The sequence below is a fragment of the Talpa occidentalis genome, unplaced genomic scaffold, assembly GCF_014898055.3.
Source record: "Talpa occidentalis isolate TD23 unplaced genomic scaffold, MPIMG_talOcc4v2.1 talOcc4.13, whole genome shotgun sequence".
Lineage (NCBI taxonomy): Eukaryota > Metazoa > Chordata > Mammalia > Eulipotyphla > Talpidae > Talpa > Talpa occidentalis.
In genome coordinates, this window is record NW_023601322.1 from 58,979,432 (window position 1) to 59,002,366 (window position 22,935).

Genomic DNA, 22,935 nt, shown 5'->3' on the forward strand with positions numbered 1-22,935 from the left:
TTTTTCTCTAAGAAAAGCCATTTTCATCAGTCTTGACTGTATCTGAAAATTCAAACCTTAAGCAGCAGTGCTCTATGAGTAGAGATGAGGCAAGGAGATAGCACTGAAGGACAGGTGGGGAAGGAGCCCACCCAGGTGACTGCAGATGCCAGAGAATGTGGAGCACCACACAGGGCTCTGCATCCAGGTGCTGTGTGTGGGCAGGGAGGGCAGACACGATGGTAAAACTGACGGTAGTAGGACTTAGGCGATCATTAAGTCCCCCTCCTTCACTCTGTAGGGTGGATATAAGATCAGGGAAAGCAAGCCCAGAGTTACAGGACTGTAAAAAGAAGACTGAAAACTGTCCTTAATCTTGCACCCACAAAGCTGAGCCAGACAGAAGTGGGAAGATATTCCAGAAGCAACTAGCACTCAGGGCAGGTAGGGGAGGGTGCTGGTGCAGGTATTCCTTACCAAGTGCTATGCTCTAGTTAGAAATTCCATTCCTGTTTCTCTCACTTGGTGGTTATAAGGTGTTAGCTTCAATTTACTGCTGGGGAAAATGTATCTCAAAGGTCACTGGCTCAAATTCAGAGTTAGGACAGTAGTAAAACATGAGCCAGGTTTGAGTTTTCTGATTCCCAGACGATACAAATAGGAGCCCTGTGAAATGAGAGCTGGAAGGGTCCTCAAACAACTGGATCCTTCTCCTCTCTTCACTGGGGGAGAAATGGAGTCACCTAAGGGTTAATGGACTCACTCAGAACCACAGTGCAAAAAAGATTTATGTTTTATGGTTTTCTCTAAGGACAAGATACTTTTGTTATAGTTAGGGAAAATTACAGAATCCCTCCCCAAATGTAAAGAGATGGCATATTTTAAAACTCACTGGTACCTTAATTAATATATAAAAGTAAATAGTAAAACCTACTGGTGACCTAAATGTTTCATAGAACCCCCTTGCACTTAAAATAACAGACACAGTCATATTTGATTAGTATAACAATTTATTAGCAAATGAAATGACATCGCTAGATTGCAAAACTTAGGTAGATCTTTCACAATAAACATCACAAACATTGTTCATGAAACTAGAAGAAAAGTACCAGCTCACCGTCCCTGCAATAGGCTGTACTTCATTAATCACTAATCTTCATCCAATAGAAGGTTAAGCATGATTTATATGGCATTGCATCAAGGCACTTGCTTTAATTAAAAAAGATACATGTAGTACAAAATATGTTCCTAAGAGTCATTTGCCTTGAATAATTGGGGGTATAGGGTATACTTTTTGGTGAATAGACAAGAGTAAGAATTTAGTTTCATTAATTTGTCACCCTGTTATTTTCTTGATTGGTATATAAAATTACAAAGGAGACCATAAAAGGTAGCAGGTTATATACACTGGTTTGTTCACAATAATTTTTGAGAAATCATGGTAGGATCCAAATTTAAACAGTAATTTCTCAGTTGCTTGAATTGAAAAGGCAAAAAGCTTTTTGATTCCCAGCATCTTACTATTTTAGGGATGGGGGATGAGCGGGGGAAGAAACCTCCCTAAAATAAACTAAAGCTGTAGTTAAAAATCCTTTCTGGCTTAGGCTTCTTGTCTGCATGCCAACAAAAAACCTCCCTTTAGAAATTGCAACTTGCATCTTGTAGTAATACTGTAATTATTCAGCATTTCCAGAGCCATCATTCAAGTGCACAGAAAAGGTATCCAAGATCCAGTGTAGACTTACAAACATGGTACCTTCAAATGTCAATAGCGACATTTAGTTTCCATTATTATTCCAGTTTTCATAGTTTCATCTCACCTTCCTCTTTTACACCACAAGATAAAAATTACACATCAAAAGCTCAGTATTAATACAATGCTCACTTGACTTTGCTAACCATATTTAACATGGTTATTTTAGAATTTCAGTTGCAAAACATTTTTTTAAAAAAATAGTCCTTGTCAGGATAAAAATTATAAAAATAGATTTCCCCACTCCCAAACCCAAATTCTCCATTCCTAAAGTTAATAAAATTTTTATTAAATAACCTAAAATGTACCTTTAACTTACAATATTTAATAATAGACAAAGATAACAAACCAGCTGGTGTAATGTTTTGGCCTGTTCCATTATAATTTTCATACTTGTTATTAGCACTCAAATTAATGATTCAATTCATGGTTATTTAAAATCATCAGAAAAAAATTAGTTCAGCACTTGAAAGCTTCCTAGATCCAAGTTGTTACACTTTGCAGTTTTCTAAGTCCAGTTTTTAATAAAGCATCAGGACAGACAGAAAATATTAAAGGGGAAAAAAAGAAAAACATTAAAGAACAGAAAAATTAAGCAAAGTCTGAGTCCAATCTAACAGGTTTTTAACCACATCACTGTGGAATCATTCCCTGAATAGGCCGGGGCAAGCACCCATGCCTCCTTGTCTGCCTTGGTGGCTCGTCTCCTGCTTAGCCCTCAGTCCACTCAGCTCAAGCCCTCCACAAATGCCTCCTCAGTGCACCATCTCTAGGAGAGATACCACATAACCCACCTACTAGATTTAATGTCCTAACTCCCAGCACTTGGCCTAAGGCCCCAGGTTCCTGTTCGGATCCTCAGAAAGCATGTGAGGTACTGTCAACATTGGCGCAAGAAGAACCTGTGTCATCTACAGCAACACACAGAGGAAAACAATCCAGAAGGACATTAATGAGGTTCACAGAACTCAAATTTGTCATTATAACTGAGAGACTTGATTTAAGTTCCCAGGCAATTGACTATAAGCCTTTTCTCACTTTTATTTAAGCTTAGGGCTAGTGCCCTGACAGTGTTCTTGAGCAACAAATTACTAAGAGAATATCCCTGCAGAGAATACTGTTCTTGTTCAGGTGTAGTCATCATCATTAGAAAAGTCTAATGAACTCATTTTTAGAGGTTACCGTCTACCATAAAGTAAATTTACCAACACCACATTTTGGCTTCAGTGTCTACGGTTGTTTACAGCTAAGTCAGATAATCCAAATACTGTTCACATTTGGTCCTACTTGAAAAAAGATCACATCTGTCAGTTCTACCACCATCAGAAGCACAGATCAGCAGGGCTCAGTCCAGATGAAAGACGGAGGCTGTGCAATTGGCTCCCTCTCGTTTCTCCCTCCTGTGCGGTCTGAGACAGTGTTCACAAATCCCTCGTTACAATTTTTTTTTTTTTTTAAAGAAAGGTTGTAAGAAATGTAACCATTAAGGATGCACACAGTACATTTCAATTAAATGGCCATTTTAAGGTATCCGGAATGTACATTCTCAATAAGCAATGATAAAATGCTTCACTGAAGTTTAGAGTAAGCACACAGTATTGTTGCAACAATAAAGTGTAAGTTATCACCCAAAGAATTAATGCCCATGTCCTTGAATAAGCAAGCAAATGAAAAGTTTTTTGCTTGTATATTAGGCTTTGGTTTCAGGTTTGGTTCTTTCAAATACCAGCAATCAAAAATGTTTAACAACATGGAAGTATAGGCAGACCTTAGCCCAAGCGGAGTGTGACATGTAAATTCTAGTGAAATCTTAAATGTCTTTGATAAATGGCCACCAAAAGTAGATTCTCTTGTTTGGATCAGTGGGAGAGATACAAACCAGAACACAATTGGAGAACTTGCTGATTTCATAAAGTTCCAGAATTGTTTATATCCACATATGGACAGAAATGTCAAGTAAAGATCAAATCTGCTTACTCCATTCTTCTGAGGGATTTCCCACATTCTTTGGACTGAGAATTTATTCTTTGCTATGTTGTTGTTAGTTAATTATGGTCTTAAACATCCATTCACTTCTCTGTCACATGGCATTAAACATCTATAATGGTCTCAATTCAAAACTTGCTTGAGGAAGGGTTAAAAACATGACAGAACAAGATACCAAACTTTACCATTATGGTTGCTAAGACTGGACAGAAAGAGCACGTACTGGCTAACAACAAGCCACAGCCTACAAGTACAAACAGCAGCTAACATTTCTGAAATTCTATACAAGTTCTAAAAGGACATAAAAATTCAGAACACTATTACATTTAATCATATCCATCACCTTAACAGAAATCCAACTTTTCTACTGAGAAACTTTTTCTTCATAATGCAAAGGTGTTTTCATGTAAACAGAGCTCTACCAATAAAAAGGCAGTATTTGCTTTTCTAATATGGGGTCAACAAGAGAGCTAAATATATTTAAACGGATCCCACTCTAATAGGTACCTCACATTAGGGTTTGCTTCTCATAAGTATTTAAATTGTTTAGAATATAGCAGCAGGTTAAAAAATAATTGTGCAACGTTTGCAAGTGTTTTAAGTGTTGTGGCCAAATATTACAATCTCAAATAAATTAGTCTCCTCATTGTAACTCTGGAAAACCTGGTTTCTTCTTGCTTATCAAAGTCCAGATACAGAACTACAAACATTCAATGTTGCACAGTCTTGCTTTTCGAAAGAAACAATTCCTGTTGTCACAAACTGTGGCCAGCTAGCGTAAATAATACACCTCCAGAACCTGCGTTCTATGAAGGTGATGCTTCTAAATTCTCTTGCATAACAGTTTTGCATGATCCAAGAGTTAAAAGTTGTTGTCTTCAATATTTACTACCACGTGGCAGTGAGCATTAGCTTTACCCTCACTAAAATATCTACAACTGAATTATTGATGTGCTTTTGAAAGCCCTCGATCTTCTGTGCATTCTTTTCTATTGGTTACATCCTGCTTGGGGAGTAAAGGTAGCTGCTTTCTGAGAAACTCAGTCCCCAGGCTTGCTAAAATGTCACAAGAAGGAAAAAAATAATTCAGGGATGTAAACACATTCTCATGGGAAACTGTCAATCACCCCTTCTTGCCTCAAACTCATGCAAGTGCCATCTAGGATTGCTAAGTCAGTGTTCTGCCTTTTATTTGCCAAGTTGTCACTGGTGATCAGACATAGCCATTTAGATTTCATGGGGAAAAAAAAAACAAAGAAAAAGATTCATGGGAAACACACTAAATTGAAGCTAAAATGGAGCTTAACAGGCGAAATACTCAGAAACAGGGACAGAGAAGATTCCAGAAAAGATAGGGAGGAGTCCCATCATGGCGGTTGATTTTGAAGACCTCTTTAAGAACCTACCCACACTAAACAAAAAGGCATGACTCAAAACACCAAGGGTGTTACAAGGAGTACGCTGTGTAACGTGGGGCTGGCTGTTGGATTTCACAAACCAGCCCAGCCATCTGAGGAACGGTGCTTTCCTGTTCAAAGCCAGAGATACTGCTTTGTAGATTCCCAGATACTACTGGGAATCGAGACGCACAAGTGAAATCAACTTGCTTGGTGGTCACCTTGTGCTCCGAAAGCCTCCTGACCTGCAGGCACAGGAGCGGGCACGTTTCTTGACTGTCTCCTTTCCTGCTCCCACAGTTGATGTGAATGTCAAGCTTCACCCCTTGACCTCCTGGAGAAGGAAGAGTCCAAAAAGGCTAGCTCCTGAAACAGATAGTCATAAAGTTTGGGGGCTACTTTATGGTCCTGTTCAATAGCTATTCAATTCCAAGAATAGCTCCTATCTGTGAGAAAGCTGGACACCACATGGTATTTTCTTTCTTTGATAACACCATACTATAATTTCCACTGCATTTGGGTGTCTATAAAAGCCACCCGCTTCAGAGGAAGAATACTCTCCAATCGAGAGGTTAAAATTTCAAGTGCACATTTCCAATGAAAATGTGCACTTGAAACATTAGCCTTTTGGTCAGACATTGTTCCTCTTTCAGTCTGCCTTCTCTCTCAATCACTGGAAGGACTCAGACCGTTGGAAATACAGGTCCCTTTCTGATTTTGGCAGTCTTCTGCAAAAGCCATTGCTTCATAGATACTATAAAAGAGAAGATTTTCTTCTTCCGTCTTGCAGTACCCTCCACGGGCCAGGGACTCCCTCACAGAGGGGTTGCACTGAGCCAGCAGAACCTGGATGCCAATGGCTTCATAGTCTCTGCGGACTTCTTTCAGTGTATGGATCCCTGCTGTATCTAAAAACTGTACTGCGCTGCAGTCAATCACTATGGTGTGGAGCTCCATGGGGTTGTGGGAGAGTTGCACAGACACTTCGTCCTGGAGCCCAGTGAGAGTCAGCCCTTCTTTTTTCATCTTTCTCTTTGCTTCCTTCTTCTGTGCCGCCATTACTAAGACTGGGTTGAGGGTTTTTTTGTACAGGGCAGATTTAAAGCATTCTTTATTGATGTAATAGAGAGGGGCTACAAAGCGGAAGAGCTTGATGCCCGGCTTAGTCTGAAGATTCTTGTAAACAGAAATGGATTCGAAGACAGTAGACTCTTCAACCAAGCCAAGCAGTGACGTCTGTGGCTTCTGAGTGCGGAGGATGACACAAAACATAGAAAAACAAACCCCAATAAGCAGGCCTAGTTCAGTGCTTATCAGTGCAGAGGACAGCATTGTGACAAACCAGATAACCGTGTCCATTCTGCTGACCCTCCACATCTTGGGCAGGTCCTTAAACTTACGCAGGGCTCCCTGGAGATTTACAATCGTGATCACACTAAGGACACTTTTCTGAAGGGAATAAAATAAAGGAGCAATTACCAGGAGCACCAGCAAAAGAACCAGAGCTGACACCACAGCAGAAAGCTGAGTTTGGCAGCCTGTTGATTCTTTCACCAAAGTCTTCGCAAGAGCTGCACTAGTAGTAAAGCAGTGGAAGAAGGAAGGGATGATATTGCAAAAGCCGATGGCATACATTTCCTGGTTAGCTTTGACCGTGTAGCCATGCTTTTTGGCAAACATCTCAGAAAGTGACACAGTGATGGCAAAACCAATGATAGAGATAGCGATTGCATCTACAGCCACGCTGGGAATTAAGTTCCAGTCTGGTGCCTCGGGCGGCATAAACCCAGTTGGAATGTGTCCAGCGATACTCGTATGGTACTTCTCGTTCAGTTTCCCAAAGTGAGAGGCTAACGTGGCCGCCACGACAACAATGAGTTCTGTAGGAATCGGTGCCTTCAGCTTTGACTTGAAGCGCTCATTGATTTCTTTGGTTGGCAAAAGAACCAAAAGGCACAAGAGACTAGTGACGAGATCACAGAGATTGGTCTTATGGATGTTTTTGAAGATATTTATCCACGTTGTGATGAGTGAGCCTACACCACTACTCCTAGGAAGGCTGAGCCCAAGGAGATACTTGGCCTGAGATGTAAGAATAGTGAAGGAGGCACCAGTGACGAATCCACTCAACAAGGCATCCGAGAGGTAGACAGAAACAAAACCCACTTGAAATAAGCCCATGGCTACCTGGAAGGAAGGATGGACAAGTGTTAAATATACGTGGAAAAGAGCTTGTGCAGACTGCATCACCCTGGCACTTCTCTGCATGGAGACAGGGCATCAAGGAAGGTCAGAGCTGGAAAAATGCAATCATATTTAAGGGCACACTGTTATAGCTCAGCTGAGAACAGAACTTAGGATTCCTACCTTCTTGTACAATGTTTCTTGACTTCAAAAAGGTTCAGAGCTCTTCGACAAAGAAAATTCTCAAGGATCCATAAGAACTCATAAAAACTCATGTTGGAAAAGTTCCTTTAATTAGAAAGCCATGTATTTTCTTTAAATTACAAAGCTTTACTATAAAAGGAAGTTTGAACTGACCAAAAAAATAGATTCACATCAAAATATAATCTTATCAAACTCTCGTTAACCTCCCTGGAGAAACTCCTCACCTGGTGTATACATGCTTGTGCCATACTGCTTCATGTTAACTCCTCATTCTCAAGGACATGACTTTTATGTCTTTATTTTTTCTTCTTCCAACAATTCCTCAGAACTCTATTGTGCCCTTCCTCATTCTTGGTGAGCCATAACAACAAAGTCAGGTGGGCTCTGAGGAGCACAGCTCTTATACACACCACCCCCTTCTCCCTCTCCTCCTCAACCAGGCACTACATAAAGAGAAACACCCACCCCCCACCACCACCACCCTTATTCCAAAGGCCTGTGACAGTGGCTTAGTGCTAGTACACACCCTGGAGGCCACTAGGCAGGGCACAGTGGTTATGGTAAATCAGTGGATTCTGTAAGAGGCCCATGAATTTCATTTCTAAGAAGAATTTCATTTCTAATCCTTTCTCCTGGCTGATAATAGGAAATAGTGGTTACTGTCTTTAGGGAGAGTGACTCCCCGGAGAGCAGCAGTTCTAAAAGAATTCTATAGGGGCAGCTACACCTTGAAGCGCTCCCCTCTTCCTCCTTGGCTCCCATTCTGTTTCCTTTCTGTCTGATTTTTAGTGCTGACTCTGCCAAAAACGGACCGCACAAACTCGTAAATGGATGTTTTTTGACACATAAAATTAGGAGATATACTAAGTGGTCTGAGGTTCTGTTCTGGTCTAAATTCTTACAAATAATTAAATAATATTCCAAACAATTAAAACCTAGTTGATTGAAACTCATTAACTAGAAGGCAGTCTAGGATTCGAAGACTAAGAACACAGAAGCAGACTTACCTGTGGAGTTAAACCAGGCTTTGAATTTGGGCTCCACCCCTTAAATATACTGTGCATTCAACCAAAAAAAGCTTTAATTATTATAATCTCTAAGCTCCCTTACAGATCTGAGGGATCTGTAAATCATATGTCGTGATTTCTTTCTTACCTGATAAACTCCAGCCATAAAGGTTACAGTACAGCCAACTCTAATTGCATAGCAACTTCTGTCACATTCCCTAACTGATGTCTGGTTTAACAAAGTGCTCGCATTTGAAGCCATCGCCACAGAAGAAGGAATATGGGCAGTGTCATAGCCAGCTTTGTGTAGTTCTCGGTCAACCACCTCACCGATCATAAGGCACAGTATTCCGAAAATGCCAACAGAGATGTGACGGGAAGTACCAAACAGGACGTAAATGATGCTGGCGAAAAAAGATGTGTACAGACCGTAGATAGGCTGCTGGCCAGCCAAGAGGGAATAAGCAATGGACTGGGGCACCAATAAGATGCCAACAATCAAGCCTGACATCACATCTCCTAAGATATTTTTCTTCAGATCATATTTTGGAAGCCACTGCAGTACAGGAAAGAAATCAAACATTGTATTTTTGACTTTGGTTGGGCTGCACTGACAACTCTTCTGCAGTTTTTTGGTGATGACCTGCTTGAAGTTAACATTTGATTTCTCTTGAGGCTCTATATGGATCCTAGGAAAAGGTCTGCATTGATCACTGGCCTCCAATTGCTTGAACTCAGTCCTCGATCCCTTTTCAAGCTCCAGCTGGATCCTAAGTGAAGGACTGTGGTCGTCATTTCCATCAATTGAGTCCTTCTGGGAATGGTCATGTTGCTCTTCACTTTCCGAAGACATTTCTGGAGATGGTTGCTTTAGCTTCCTATCCCAGGGAAAATAGCACGGTTAGTGATTAAGTAATTCTCAGTGCTCACACATTTGAACAGTTCTACTTACCATTCATGAGTGTTAAGTGGAATTCAGTTTAGGAGTAGGTATCCTAATCCTTTCTTGACTCAGACCTTCTCTTACACTCTCTTTACTTATACCTTATCTTGGTGAAGGGGAAAAAAAATTACCAGACCATAAATAGCCAAGTCAAAGCAAATAATGTGTTGGGTACTGGATTTCCCAGAGTTATAAACCATCAAGAGTTTTCCACCTCTGCCTGGCAGTTTTTCTCCAGAAAAGGTATCAGATGCCCTGTTCCCTTCCTTTCTAAATGCTGTCAACAGTCTTCTTTCCAGACTTTGTTTTTCTTTACCTGTCTTTCACCCCAAGGTATGCTGCAAAACAAGATCTAGTCTCAGACCTTCATCCCTACCTACAAGTTCCTGAAACAAGAAAGATAATCCTTTGGGGTGGGGAGGTGTCAAGGAGTATCCCTTTTAAACTAAACTACTAATTGTTGAAAATAAACCAAGAAGAAAATGAGTGATGGAGCAAAGAAAAATGCTTGGGGAAATAAAAAGAAACTAGAGTAGAATGCTTTTGGGTCCTTGAACAGCCCCTCCTTGTTTGGTAGGAAAGAAAAGTTGATAAAGACCTGGGTGAAGCAAACAAATGCCAAGAGTATGGGGTGGACTGATGGTCGCCATCCAATGTCTGATTACATTCTAGAAGGTTTTGTTTTATTCTGCCTTATTCTAGTATAGAGTCATATCTGCCGTGGGCAGGGCCCATATTCATGCAAGGACAGATTCGCTAAGTGTGCACTCTGAAACACAGTCTGAGTGGAGGAGTAATCTCGCCCTGCATGTCCACTTGGGAATATCTTGCTTCTCTGGGTCATAGACTCCAGGACTGTGCCATAAGAGACCTACCCCTAAGAACTACAGGAAGCAAAGGAGGTAAAAATAATCAAAAAGAGGAAAGGGACAACTGAAAAATGTCTCATAATAAAAGTAAAAGAGGAAGAAAAAGAAATAGCTCTTTAAAGGAACAGATAATAAACTGTTTACTAAATACTCTACAAATAGTGTCTGTCAGCTCTTTGCTTACCTTGGAATGACTGTCCACTCCTCTGCCTGTAAAGTTCCTAATTATTTTTGAAAACTACCTAAAATGCTACCTCTTTTACAAAGCACTGACCCAACACCCCTAGCCCAAATTACTCCTGCTCCCCATGTGCGGGAGCGATTTCCCCTCCACCGTAGCACTGAAACACACCAACAGTATTCGGTTAGGAGGAGTCTCCCCAGCTCCTGGAGCATAGGGCATCTTGTTCATCATTACAATAAACAAATGTAAATAGTAACTCTGAGACGGGAGACTTAAGAATATCTAAATAAAGAATAAATGAATAGACAAATTTATGACTATGCCCAGACAGAGATAAAAAATATTAGATGGAGGATTCAGGAAGTTTCCTGTTTGTGCAACTGACAGAAAACAGGCCCTCTGAGGTTCTGCAAGCTGAATGCTAACAAAATGTCATATCCCAGACCCAAGACCTATCCAGGAACATAAACTATATGAAAACAACCTGCATTAATTTTGTTTAGGATAAAGGGGCTATCACTGGTCAAGAGTAAAATGATGGTTCCTATGATGGGCTAGCTAAGAAAATAAGGAAGAAAGGCTCGATTTAGATAACCACTTACCCTGAGCAAGTCAGTCAGACAGTGGGTATGTACAACAGCTCTGCATCCCTCAGCACCACCAGTCTATAGCTCTCCCTCACTGTTTTCTGGCCAACAGTTTGAGTGCAGTCCTTATATGCTCCTATTTTGGAACAGTTCTTGCTAATTTCTGGGTCTTCTTCCTAAAATGTACAAAAGAGCCATAGAAGAAAATCTTGCTCTTGCCTAATAAGATTATTTCTAGGGAGAGAAAGATAAAAATGAATACTAGAAAGTATAACAGAGTGACAGAAACTATAAGAAAGAACTGAATGGGAATACTAAAAGGAAACACAGTAAAACAGAGATGAAGACTGCTTCTGACAGGAACTTCAGTAGCTCTGACAGAGACAAAGGAAGAATCAATGAAATCAAAGACAGGTCAATAGAAATTACCTAAATGGAAACAAAGAAAAGTAGAATTAAAAAAAAAAATCAGCAGTAACAATGGAAGAGAAGATCCAAGATCTGTGAGGCCTATTAAATAATCTGCTCATGTATGATTAGAATCCCAAAGGAGAAGACAGAAAATGGGTAGAAGAAATATTTGAAGACTTCATTATGACCAAGAAATTTCCAAAATTAATGACAAATACCAAACTATCCATCCAAGAATTTCAGAGAATACCAAGAAGGACAATGACAAAAGAAAACAAACCCCACACCTACATGTATTCCAGCTTCTGGAAACAAACAGCAAAATATAAAATCCTGAAAATGGCCAAAGGAGAAACACACCCATGAGAGACACAGGAGCAAAGACCACAGCCCCAGCAGACTTCCTAGAGCAAACCTTATAAGCCAAAAGATGATGGACAGACATCTTTGCTAAGCAAGTATAACTATCAACCCAGAGAAAGTATCTGATTTTATATAAAACATTATATGGGCCTCCCTGGGATGCAAGGGGTTAAGATACAACCTATGAAGCAATCCACAGCCGCTGCAGCATGAGTTTCATCCCCGGCCGGGGAGCTGCCCACATGGCACAGCAGATCTCTCCTGTCTCGCCCGCTGCTCCCCTCAGCAGTGTATTTCAGTAGATCTGTCTGTTCTGTTCCCCACTCTGTCTCTGTTGAGTCCTCACCCCCACACCTCTGGCCTTTACCCCACTTCTTGTATGTATAAATAAATAAATCTTTAAAAAAAACCACATAAAATATAATTCTATACCTAGAGAAAATATATTTAAAAGATAAAGGACAAAGAAAAACTTTCTCAAATACTAAGAGAATGTATTGCCTCGATCAGCACTGCTGTATATGTGTATGCCAGACAAAACCTCAAGATCTATACCACAATACACAGTGAAAAAAAACAGTCAGGAAATGGAACAAATGAAGATAAATGCAGTTTTTAATGTAAAAATCTTTAACTGCCTTAAAATATAACTGTATAAAGCAAAAATAGGACAGTATTTTGTTCATAGCATGTGCAAAATAAAATGTATGAAAATAATAACACAGAATGGGAGGGAGAACTGGGACTGTAAGGTTAATCTAGATGCAAACTGATGTAATAATATTTGAAGGTAGCTCTAATTAAAGATGTATATTGTTCTTTTTTTGAAGATTTATTTATGCATACAAAACTGGGGTACAGGCCAGAGGTATGGGGGGTGAGAGGATTCACCAGAGACAGAGTAGGGAACAGAACAGGCTGATTTACTGGAATACACTGCTGAGGGGGGCAGCGGGCACGTAGTGGGCCAAGACAGGAGAGGTCTGCTGCACCATGTGGGTCACCTCCCTGGCCGGGGATTGAACTCGTGCTGTTATGGCTGCGGATAGCTTCATAGTGCTGCATCTTAACCCCTTGTGCCACCAGGGAGTCCCAAGATGTATATTGTTAGCCCAAGGGTAACCACTAATTCTTTAAGGTATAAGTAATAAGTCAATTGTAGGAATGAAATGGAATGATAAAATACCCTCAATTAACCCCAAAAGAAAACATAAAAAAGAAACCAAAGTAGATGGAACAAATCGAAAATGGTAGCAAGATGGTAGAGTTCAGTCCAAATACATAATCATGTTAAACATGAATGGTCTAAACTGTCTGATTAGATTAAAAACAAAAAGACAAAATTCTGTCTTTAAGAAATGTACTTTAGGGCCTCCCTGGTGGCGCAGAGGGTTAAGACGCAGCCTGTGAAGCTGTCCACAGCCTCTGCAGCATGGGTTCAAACCCCAGGCAGGGAGTTACCCACATGGTGCAGCAGACCTCTCCTGACTCTCCTGCTGCTCCCCTCAGCAGTGTGTTTCAGTCGATCTTCCTATTCTGTTCCTCACTGTCTCTGGTGAATCCTCTCACCCCTGCCCCACATCTCTGGCCTGTACCCCAGTTCTTGTATGCATAAATAAATCTTTAAAAAAAAAAAAAAGAAATGTACTTTAAAATATATAGATGAATATACATAATAGGTAAATGTAAACATAATAAAAAGAAAGGACTTGCCCAATTTAGTGATTTTTTTCACTTGTGACTAAGCCAAGGTAATACAACCTAGACTTTAGGGTTCTAAGAACAGCTCTTTTTGAGCATGATACTATTCCAATCACTTATCTAATTAGCTTTCTCTAACAGCAGGTAATTCTAAACACTTTAGAGTTCAGCTACCTTGCACATTCCAGTTTACCTACTGACTACACAAAATAACCTGGCACTCATACCCACAATCTCATACCCAATTCTCCATTCTCTATACACAAGGCCACGGTCTTTTTCCATCTCTTGCTGTCAAAATTAGGTATTCACTCACAAAACCTAGAAGTAGAATGTTTTCAACCATCTATCAGAATTATTCCATAGCCTACACTATCTGAATTCTGCCTATCTCTTCACTCTCATTCCCTACTGGCATTCTTGTTATTTCTGGAACATGCCAAGTTGGCTTACTTTCTAGGGTCTTTGCACATGCCCAGGTTCTCTTTGCCCAGAACCATCCTCCAGATCCAGGTTTCTTTTCATCCTTCAGGTCTCAGCATATGTATCACCTCCTCAAACAGGCCTTACCTGACCATCCCAGAGAACTTAATACCTCTACCTCATCCTTCTCTAAACCCTTAAATGGCTTTATTTTCTTCAAAGGACTTGTGACTTTTGAAATTATATTTATATATATATATATATATATATATATATATATATACACGTTACAAATATTATCTACAGTCTTTCTCATTCAGACTATATCCCCAGTACCAGAACAATGCTCAGCACATAGTAGAATATCAGTATATTCTTGCCAAAATGACTAAGAAACCCAGTTCTACCTACCACAGTGGGTTAAGACAGAGTTATAATAGATAAACTCTCACATTCCTAATGCATTGCTGAAGTTTGGAGGGTTTAGTGAGTAGAGAACAGGCTACAAGCCAATGTGAAGATAATGTAAAGAAAAGTAGAAAAAAAGGGATATTCAGGCAAGTGAAAGGTCCTAGGATAATTCGAGATGTAGGGAAAAGTCAACGAGAATGCCAGATTCCTGGGATGAAGTTAAAGGAGACAAGACTGGAGTGAAGGCTTGGTTCCTTATATAATCCTGAGAAGCCTGGATGAGCCCTGTAAGCTATAGTTGACAAAGGCATGAACTCAGATACAGGGAAGGGATGGAGAAGGTTGGACTTTTCAGTGATGCTTAAAGGATAGGAACAAATTTAAGATGAATTCTGAGGTGGCCCACATAAAAGGAAATGTGGGGTATGGGACTTTGGAGGAAGTGACTAAAAGTCTGACTTGTTCAAATGACAGTGTCTAGTAAGCAATTAAAAATGGAAGTGCTGGGCACAGATGATTCAATGATCAGCTGTAAATCCCCATGGTTTAGAGGCTCAGTAAGTTTTTATTGAATATATGCTTTATCTTCTCAACACCTAGCACACAGGAGGCACTTAGTGTTTTCTGATGGATCATTTTTAGTTTTAAAAGGTATTTTAACTAAAAAATTAAGTAAGAATTAACTTTGATTTTTAAACTCTGATTTTTGTTGGTAGGTGCAACCACTGTGGAAAAAAGCTTGGTGGTTTCTCAAAAGTGTTACGGAATTACTATATAGCAATTCTGATCCCTAGGTACATACCTGTAAGGAACTGAAAACTGACTCAAGCAAATACCTGTATGTCAATGTTAGTAATAGCTTCATTCACAATAGTCAAAAGGTGGAAACAACCCAAGTGTCCATCAACAAGTGAATGGATAAACAAAATAAAATATAAACTGTACAATGGAATATTATTCAGCCACTAAAAAGATATAAATTTCTGATACTGTTCACCTACAACATGGATAAACTCTGAAAGTTTTATGCTAATGAAAGAAGTCAGGGCCTCCCCGGTGGCGCAGTGGTTGAGCGCTGGGTTGCGAAGCTTCCCGCAGCCTCTGCAGCGCCAGTTCGATCCCCAGCCTCTGGGCGAGGGTCCCACAAGGCACGCAGACCTCTCCTGCCTCCTGCTGCTCCCCTCAGCAGTGTACTTCGGTCCTTCTGCCTGCTCTGCTCCCCGCTCTGGCTCTGGTGAATTCTCTCACCCTCCCGCCCTTCTGACTGTACCCAGTGGTTGTATTAAAAAAAAAAAAAAAAAAAGAAAGAAAGAAGTCAGAAACAGAAAGGCAAATATGTATGATTCTACTTATATAAAATATCTACAATAGGCAGACTTAAAAGCCATAAAATAATCAGTGGTTAACAGGGTCTAGGGAGAATGAAGAGTTATTGCTTAATATTTACAGTTTCTGTTTCAAGTCATGGAAAAAGTGGTGATGCAATGCAACGTTGTGAATGAACTTAATGCCACTTATTTGTACACTTAAAATAGTAAAAAATGGCCAATTTTAAGTTATGTATATTTTTCACACATACACATTCACAAAACCAAGAAGGGAGAAAGCATACTATTGTAAAGTTCTTATATTTGCAAGAAATGGTATAATATCACTTGAAGTTAGCTCTGATAAGTTAATGCTGCATACTATAAATCCTAAAGCAATCCCATTAATAACAAACAATTATGACTAATAAACCAACAAAGGTGATAAAGGAATCATAGAAAATACTAAATCATCCAAAAGAAGACACAGAAGGGAAAATAAATAGAGATCATATAAAGATTATAAAAGATTACATACAAAGTAATCTAACACTAAAGTTTGTGGGAAACTTTAAGTCTTAACATTAGTCTAATATTAAAGTAAATAAGTCACGGACCAAAAAAAAAAGTCTCCTTGCTTATGTGGAAAAAGCTATTAAACCAGACGGGAATAGGTGTGGAATGTGCAGTATTTTTTCAGTACTCACACTGTAACCAGAAGAACCATGACTGAGACCAAAGTCTGTTTGATTCAAACCCACTTTCTTTCCATTTGTGGACTGCTTATTTTGAAACTTTTCAAATCTTCAGAAAAGTTGAAAGGATGATATATAAAATACTGGAAAATTCACAATTCACCTATTTAACAATTCACAAATTATTACCATTTTGTGCCATCTGTATTTTTGCACTCTCCATCCACACAAGTGGGTTTAGGTTTTGTTGCTTTTGCTTCTGAACCATACGAAAGTTGCAGACATACTTCAGCCTTAAACTGGACCAACATTTTTTCGACCACTGTGCTGTGTTGCCCCTTCTTCAAAGGAAGCATTCATTACCATGAGGTCACACTGTTTGGATACACTCTTCAAAAAACTGCAACAGCTCCCCACCTCCTACTGAATATAACCTTCTGTCTAGAAAGTGGCCTAAAACTGCCTTCCTTTTGCTCTCCTATGTACTGGTGTTTGAGTCACCAGTCCACGAAAATACCAGTATCCTTTGCGCCTCTGCATCTCTGCTCATGTTTTTTTTTTTAAAGATTTATTTATTTATACAAGAACCGGGGTATAGGCCAGATGCACGGGAGGGTAAGAGGATTCACCAGAGACAGAGTGGGGAACAGAACAGGCAGACTGAGGAAATACACTGCTGAGGGGAGCAGCGGGCACTACAGGATTGGTCTGCGGCGCCATGTGGGACCCTTGCTGGCCGGCCAGGGTAGAACCGACGCTGTAGAGGCTGCAGACAGCTGGACAGCTTCACAGCACTGCGCTCAAATGCCTGCGCCACCAGGGGAGGCCCTGCTCATGTTGTTCCTTAAGTCTGGGATGTCTTTTCCTTCAATCTCCATCTATCTTGGTCTTTTTCTAAGGTGAAAGTATAAGGAGGCTGAATCTTTTAGGCTATGCTTCCCAGTGTGGCACATGTAACTACGTAGCACTTAAGTGTCCCAGTTCTTGTATAAATAAATAAATCTTTAAAAAAAAAAAAAGCTTACATGTTTCTCAAACTAAAGTTTACATTCAAGGACATGGTGGTGCAAGGGATTAAGACGCAACCTAGGAAGCTATCCACAGCAACTGCAGCACGAGTTCGATCCCTGGCCAGGGAGCTACCCACATGGCGCAGCAGACCTCTCCTGACTCGCCTGCTGCTCCCCTCAGCAGTGTGTTTCAGTCAGCCTTCCTGTTCTGTTCCCTGCTCTGTCTCTGGTGAATCCTCTCACCCCCCACACCTTGACCTGTACCCTAGCTCTTGTATGCATAAATAAATAAATCTTTAAAAAAGAAAACATTTATCATACATTCAGGGGCAGACACCAAGTCATCTTCATTTTTATGTAACCCAGAACCAATTATAATGCCTCCCACTTGGGTATTATGGCTCTGTGTCTATGTTTATTGACATAAACAAACAGGTGAAGTTTCAAGTAAATGTAATGAAAGCTAAAAAAAAAAAAAAAAATCCCTAATTTTGTTATCAGAAATGATGAACAATTTTCACTTATGTGATACAAAAAGAACCACCATAAGACCTAACAATAATAAAAACAAGCACACCACAGTGCTGTTTCTAGTATAAAGTCTGATATAAGATAAAATAATCCAACACTTGAGAAAAAAATAACAATGGAAAACCATGGTTTTGTTGCACAGGAATTCCCTGCTTTCAGAAAGATCACATAACTTATTATGTGATAAGAAAGATCACTTCTCTTATTTGCCTGCTCAACAAGTCTGGGAACAGAGTATGAATTCCCATTCTCCGAAATGGGAAAAACCAAAGTTTAGTTGCTGGCTCAACTGGTAGGGCAAGATTCTCAAACTTCATCCTTGAGTTTCCAAGCTTAGCTCTCTTTCCACACTACCACATGGCCCCCAAATTTGTTTCCTGCTAAGAGGTCTCAGGAACTAGTTCAAAGCAATATTCTGTGGCCAAGTTTTCAAGTCATTTTTAAGCGCACTATTAATTTTAGTAATGCAAGGTAACCAAGAGCTTGAAGCAGGATGGAAGGATGAAGAATGAAATTACTTTTATCTTTCATATTACATACATGCATTTGGTAACTTTTTCTTCCACGGGGAACAACACTTGGGTTAGACTAGTGTCTTAGACAAAAGTCAAACAAGCCAGCCTTGCTCCTTTACCTGCCCCTCCAACTGGAATCCTACTCCTTGACTATGTTCACAGCTTTCTCTTTTGCCTTTTTTTAGCTTTTTGCCTAAATACTGCCTTCATCAATTTCATCCTAGACATAACATATAAAATAGCAGCATTGCTGCCTCCATGCCTTACCTCTAGGCCCATCCTTGCTTCACGCTACCATCCCCTTTATTTTGCTTTGTTTTTCTCCCTAACCTATCTCACCATCTCATATTTATTTTTCTGTTAATTTCCCACTAGGGCAATGACTGCTGCTGTATCCCCTGAACAAGTGCTTACCAAATATTTGTTGACTGAAAAGCTGAAAGACAGTTTAACAAATGTATGGTAAAGAAAAAGGAATCACCCTTCCCCCTCCCAAGCGTCATAAACAAATCTGTGTCAAGAAATTAGAGGTGACAAGCAACTGCCAGACGGCTTCTAATCACTAAGAGTAATGTCAAAGCACAAAAATCAAACCTGGTAAATGGAATTTAGATTTCCCCCAAGCCCTGAATATGTTATCTCTAAATCTTCCTGTAGGAGGCAGTACATCATAGTAAAATGATAGTCAAGTACTACAGAGATCTGTTAAAATGCAGATTCCCGGGGTCTCCCTGGTGTCACGAGGGGTTAAGCACAGCACTGTGAAGTTATCCGCAGCCTCTGCAGCATGAGTTCGATCCCTGGCCAGCCAGGGAGCAAGTCATGTGGCGCAGCAGACCTCTCCTGGCTCACCCGCTGCTGCCCTCAGCAATGTATTTCAGTCAGTCTGCCTGTTCTGTTCCCCACTCTGTCTCTGGTGAATCCTCTCACCCCCAAACCCCCACACCTCTGGCCTGTACCCCAGTTCTTGTATGCATAAATAAATAAATATTAAAAAAAAATGCAGGGCCTCCCTGGTGGCGCAAGGGGTTAAGACGCAACCTAGGAAGCTTGCCACAGCCACTGCAGCACAGACCTCTCCTGTCTCGCCCACTGCTCCCCTCAGCAGTGAATTTGGGTCGATCTGCCTGTTCTGTTCCCCGCTCTGTCTCTCGTGAATCCTCTCGTCCCCTGCAACTCTGGCTTGTACCCCAGTTCTTATATGTACAAATAAATCTTAAAATAAAATAAAATGCAGATTCCCAAGCAAACGCAGGGATAGGTTCCAAGACTACACCCACTCTGGGTGATTCTGAAGCAGTGAGCTGAGGGCCACACTTGGAGAACCAATGGTTATGTTCTGGAGTCCAAGAGATCTCTATTTAGATCCCAGTTGTAATAACTGTAATGCACTGAGTGAAAAACTTCATTCCATTCAGCATGTTTCACACCTGCAAGATGGGGATAATAGTACTTAACTCACAGGGTGGTTGGAAAGCCAACACAAGTCAAGTACTTAGCACAGTGCTTGGCACAAAACATTGGCTCAATAAATGATAACTACTAGCTTCTCTCCTTAGATTCCTCAAGGAAAAAGTGGGCTCATTTCTTTCCAACGCAGTTGGTTCTCCAGTTCTCATGGACTCAATTTTCAGAAGCAAGAACTTGCAGAAACCAGTATTTCCTAGTGCAAACTAGTGCTAATTAGGCAGTTTCAGGGTCAGTGCAGGCAGGAACTTTGGGAAAGTTAAAAGAAACCTTCCGAGATAAGGACAGAGAAATTCAGGAAGGCGAATGAGGACAACAAATTTTAAGGCTAATAAGGAGAGTAAATTTTAAGAGACCTTGGACAGGGGCAGTGAAAGAAAGACTAAGATAAGAGCTGTAAAGCTGGACACAGCTGCCCAGGGAATACAGCCACGGAGAAAGCTAATCACAGAGGACGAGGAGATTTTGGAATACAGAAAAAAGGTCTAAATATGCCCTAGACACAGGTCCATTCGGCTTCCTTGCCACTCCCTGGTCTGGTCCCACTGGCCTGGGAGTCCTACTTTATTTCTGTTCCTTTTTTCTTTAATAAACTTATTCTTTCCCTAAACAAATTTGCCTCTTTCCTCTTGCCTGAGTGTCAGTGAAGTTACCGCTGCGGCTTCGTGAGACACCAACCTGTGGTGGTCTAGCGGCTGGGACTCAGCAATGCCCCTGTAGCCTGGGATCCATCCTGGCTGGGAGACTATACCTGAAAACCTGAAATTACAGTACCAATTGGACAGCACATTGGCTCCATATTTCAAGAGTCGTAGGGGCAAGGAGTAAAAAATTAAAAGGTACTAGAATGGGTATCAGAGAGCGGTTTAGATCCTGAATGCTTCTGATGCAAGTGGTCCCCAACCCGTGCAGGGAAAAGGTCCAGCCTGATATTCTGAGCCTGGGAGAGCTGGGTACCAGTCTTAGAACTGCAAGTGATGTGCTGTATAATTTTAGGCAAGGCCCTGGCCCTCTCTGCTGTTCTCTAGTGTCTTCCACCTATTCAGTGACAGAATTTCAACTTGGTCTATGAGTCTCCAAGGGCAGCGCCTGACGGCCTTAACCAGGGAATGGTTTTTAAATTCAGATAATCAAAACATCTCTCCTGTCCAGGCCTCAGTTTCCCAATGTGTTCAAAGGGTGGGGGCTGGGGGTGACCGGAGGCGGGTGGAGGCTCCTGTCTTCCAGTCCTGCTTGCAGAAATCTGGCTTCGAGATGGCTCCACAAGCTCGCACGCACCAGTATCCACCAGGAGATGCGCGGAGTGCAGGGTATGCCGCCCTCAGCAGCCAGAGCCTGTCGGCGTCCCCCGGTGGGAAGGGCAGCTGACACGTGTCCACCGCCTCCAGCGACTAATGAAAAACCCCGACACTCGCCCACTTCCCGCCGCCGGTCACGACGCCCGCGGTCATGATGCGTCCGGGCTTCCACCCCGCGCCGGGACACCAGGCCAGGACGACCCTAAGGGGAGCCAGCGGGCCGCGCGGAGGCCGACACGGCTCCCTTCCCCTTCGGCCCTGCGCGCGCCCCTTGGCTCACCTCTCAGGTCTGGGCACCTCGCGCGACGAGGCCCGGCGGCACCTCCTCTGCGGCGCGGGCACAGGCGCCCCGGCCGGGGCCGCCCTCCCTTTAACCGGCGGGCCCCGGCCCCGCCCATAGCTCCGCCCCCGGAGGAGGCGGGGCCGAGAGGGCGGAAGGGACTCGTCCCGCTCGCCTGCCTCGGCGGTCGCAGCGCTTCGCCCTTGAGCGACGCGGCCGCCAGCGAATGACGCGCCTGAGCGGGGCGGGGCGCCGCCCTCGGGCTGGCAGAAGGGCCCGGCGGCCGGGTGTCTAGGGCGGGTGGGCTCTCGACTCCAGCGTGTGCGGAGTTCAACGACCTTAGGTCTCCGCCCGAAGAAAGAGTCTCTGCCTGGCGCTCGGCGCTGCGGCGGGGCAGGATCTTTATGGCTGAGGCCGTGGGGCCCCGTGCTCCCTGGATGCAGCTGGACCCCCGAGAGGAGGCGCACACCCCAGCCTCCCGCCGCTCGCCCTCCGCTGCTCCCCGCCACGCCCTCGCTCTGTGAGGAGGAGGGTTTTCGGAATTCCCCCGAATGAGGAAGGGGCCACCGAAAAGATAGAGGCTCTTGCTCCCTGGAACCTGTTCTCCACCGAAGGTCCCAAAAGCCAGAAAGCAGTTTTAAAGATAGTTAAATAAAATATTTTATTTAAGAAATATAATCATAAAAGTAAATAATGAAATGTAATTCCATCCGTGACTTTCCTTGACATTCGTAAGTAAAAATCAAACCCTTGCTTAGGCCCTCGTGACCCTGATGGCCCTGGACTCTGGCTCATTCCTCCCTGCTTTTTTTTTTTTTTTTTTTTTTAAGATTTATTTATTTATTTATTTATACACGCACTGAGTAGAGTCAGAAGCACAGGAGGGTGAGAGAATTCACCAGAGCCAGAGCGGGGAGCAGAACAAGCAGATTGACGAAATACACTGCTGAGGGGAGCAGCGGGCGGCGGGAGAGGTCTGCGCGCCATGTGAGACCCTCACCGGTGGCCGGGGATTGAACCGTGCTGCAGAGGCTGTGGGTAGCTGCGCAGCCCAGCGCTCAGCCGCTGCACCACCGGGGAGGCCTTCCTTCCTCCCTACTTCGAATCTCTCCATCTGACCTTCCTCCCTTGCCCGCCAAGTTTGTCCTCTATCAGGACCTGCGCAATGATTATGGCTACCTGGTTTGTCTCTCGGGTCTCAGCCTAACAGCCCTCTCTCCTCAGCTAGCCATCCCTGAGCGCCCCATCTCCAGTAATTTAATCTTGACAACATATTTTAATGCCAGTATATGTTAATGTGTTCTTGCTGCTCCTGGTTTACCGTCTACAGGGGTCTCACTCGATGAGAGTGAAAGGGAACCTTGTGAAGGAAGCAAAATCGAAGAACCTCTCCAAAGCCATCTAAGCAACTCTGTAGGGTAAAGAAAATA

The 22,935-nt window shown here is 42.2% G+C and overlaps 1 protein-coding gene across 2 annotated transcripts; it reads right to left on the bottom strand.

Annotated features, from left to right (window-relative positions):
- Positions 1-944: 944 nt before the first annotated feature.
- On the bottom strand, positions 945-21,564 carry SLC26A2 (solute carrier family 26 member 2). Of its 2 annotated transcripts, XM_037508961.2 has the most exons (4): positions 21,506-21,564; positions 11,109-11,269; positions 8,659-9,388; positions 945-7,302 (listed from the first exon to the last, which is right to left on the bottom strand). In XM_037508961.2, the coding sequence occupies exons 3-4, from the start codon at positions 9,361-9,363 to the stop codon at positions 5,782-5,784; spliced, it is 2,226 nt and encodes a 741-aa protein (XP_037364858.1). In that variant the 5' UTR covers positions 9,364-9,388; positions 11,109-11,269; positions 21,506-21,564; the 3' UTR covers positions 945-5,781. The 2 variants fall into 2 exon arrangements, with proteins under 2 accessions (XP_037364858.1, XP_037364857.1); XM_037508960.2 differs by lacking the exon at positions 11,109-11,269.
- Positions 21,565-22,935: the final 1,371 nt, after the last annotated feature.

Coding starts and splice junctions, on each gene's coding strand:
- SLC26A2 (XM_037508960.2), bottom strand. CDS start 9,363: ATGTCTTCGGAAAGTGAAGAGCAACATGACCATTCCCAGAAGGACTCA. Junction 7,303..8,658: donor TTATGGCTGGAGTTTATCAG/GTAAGAAAGAAA, acceptor CCTTCCTTCCAG/GTAGCCATGGGCTTATTTCA.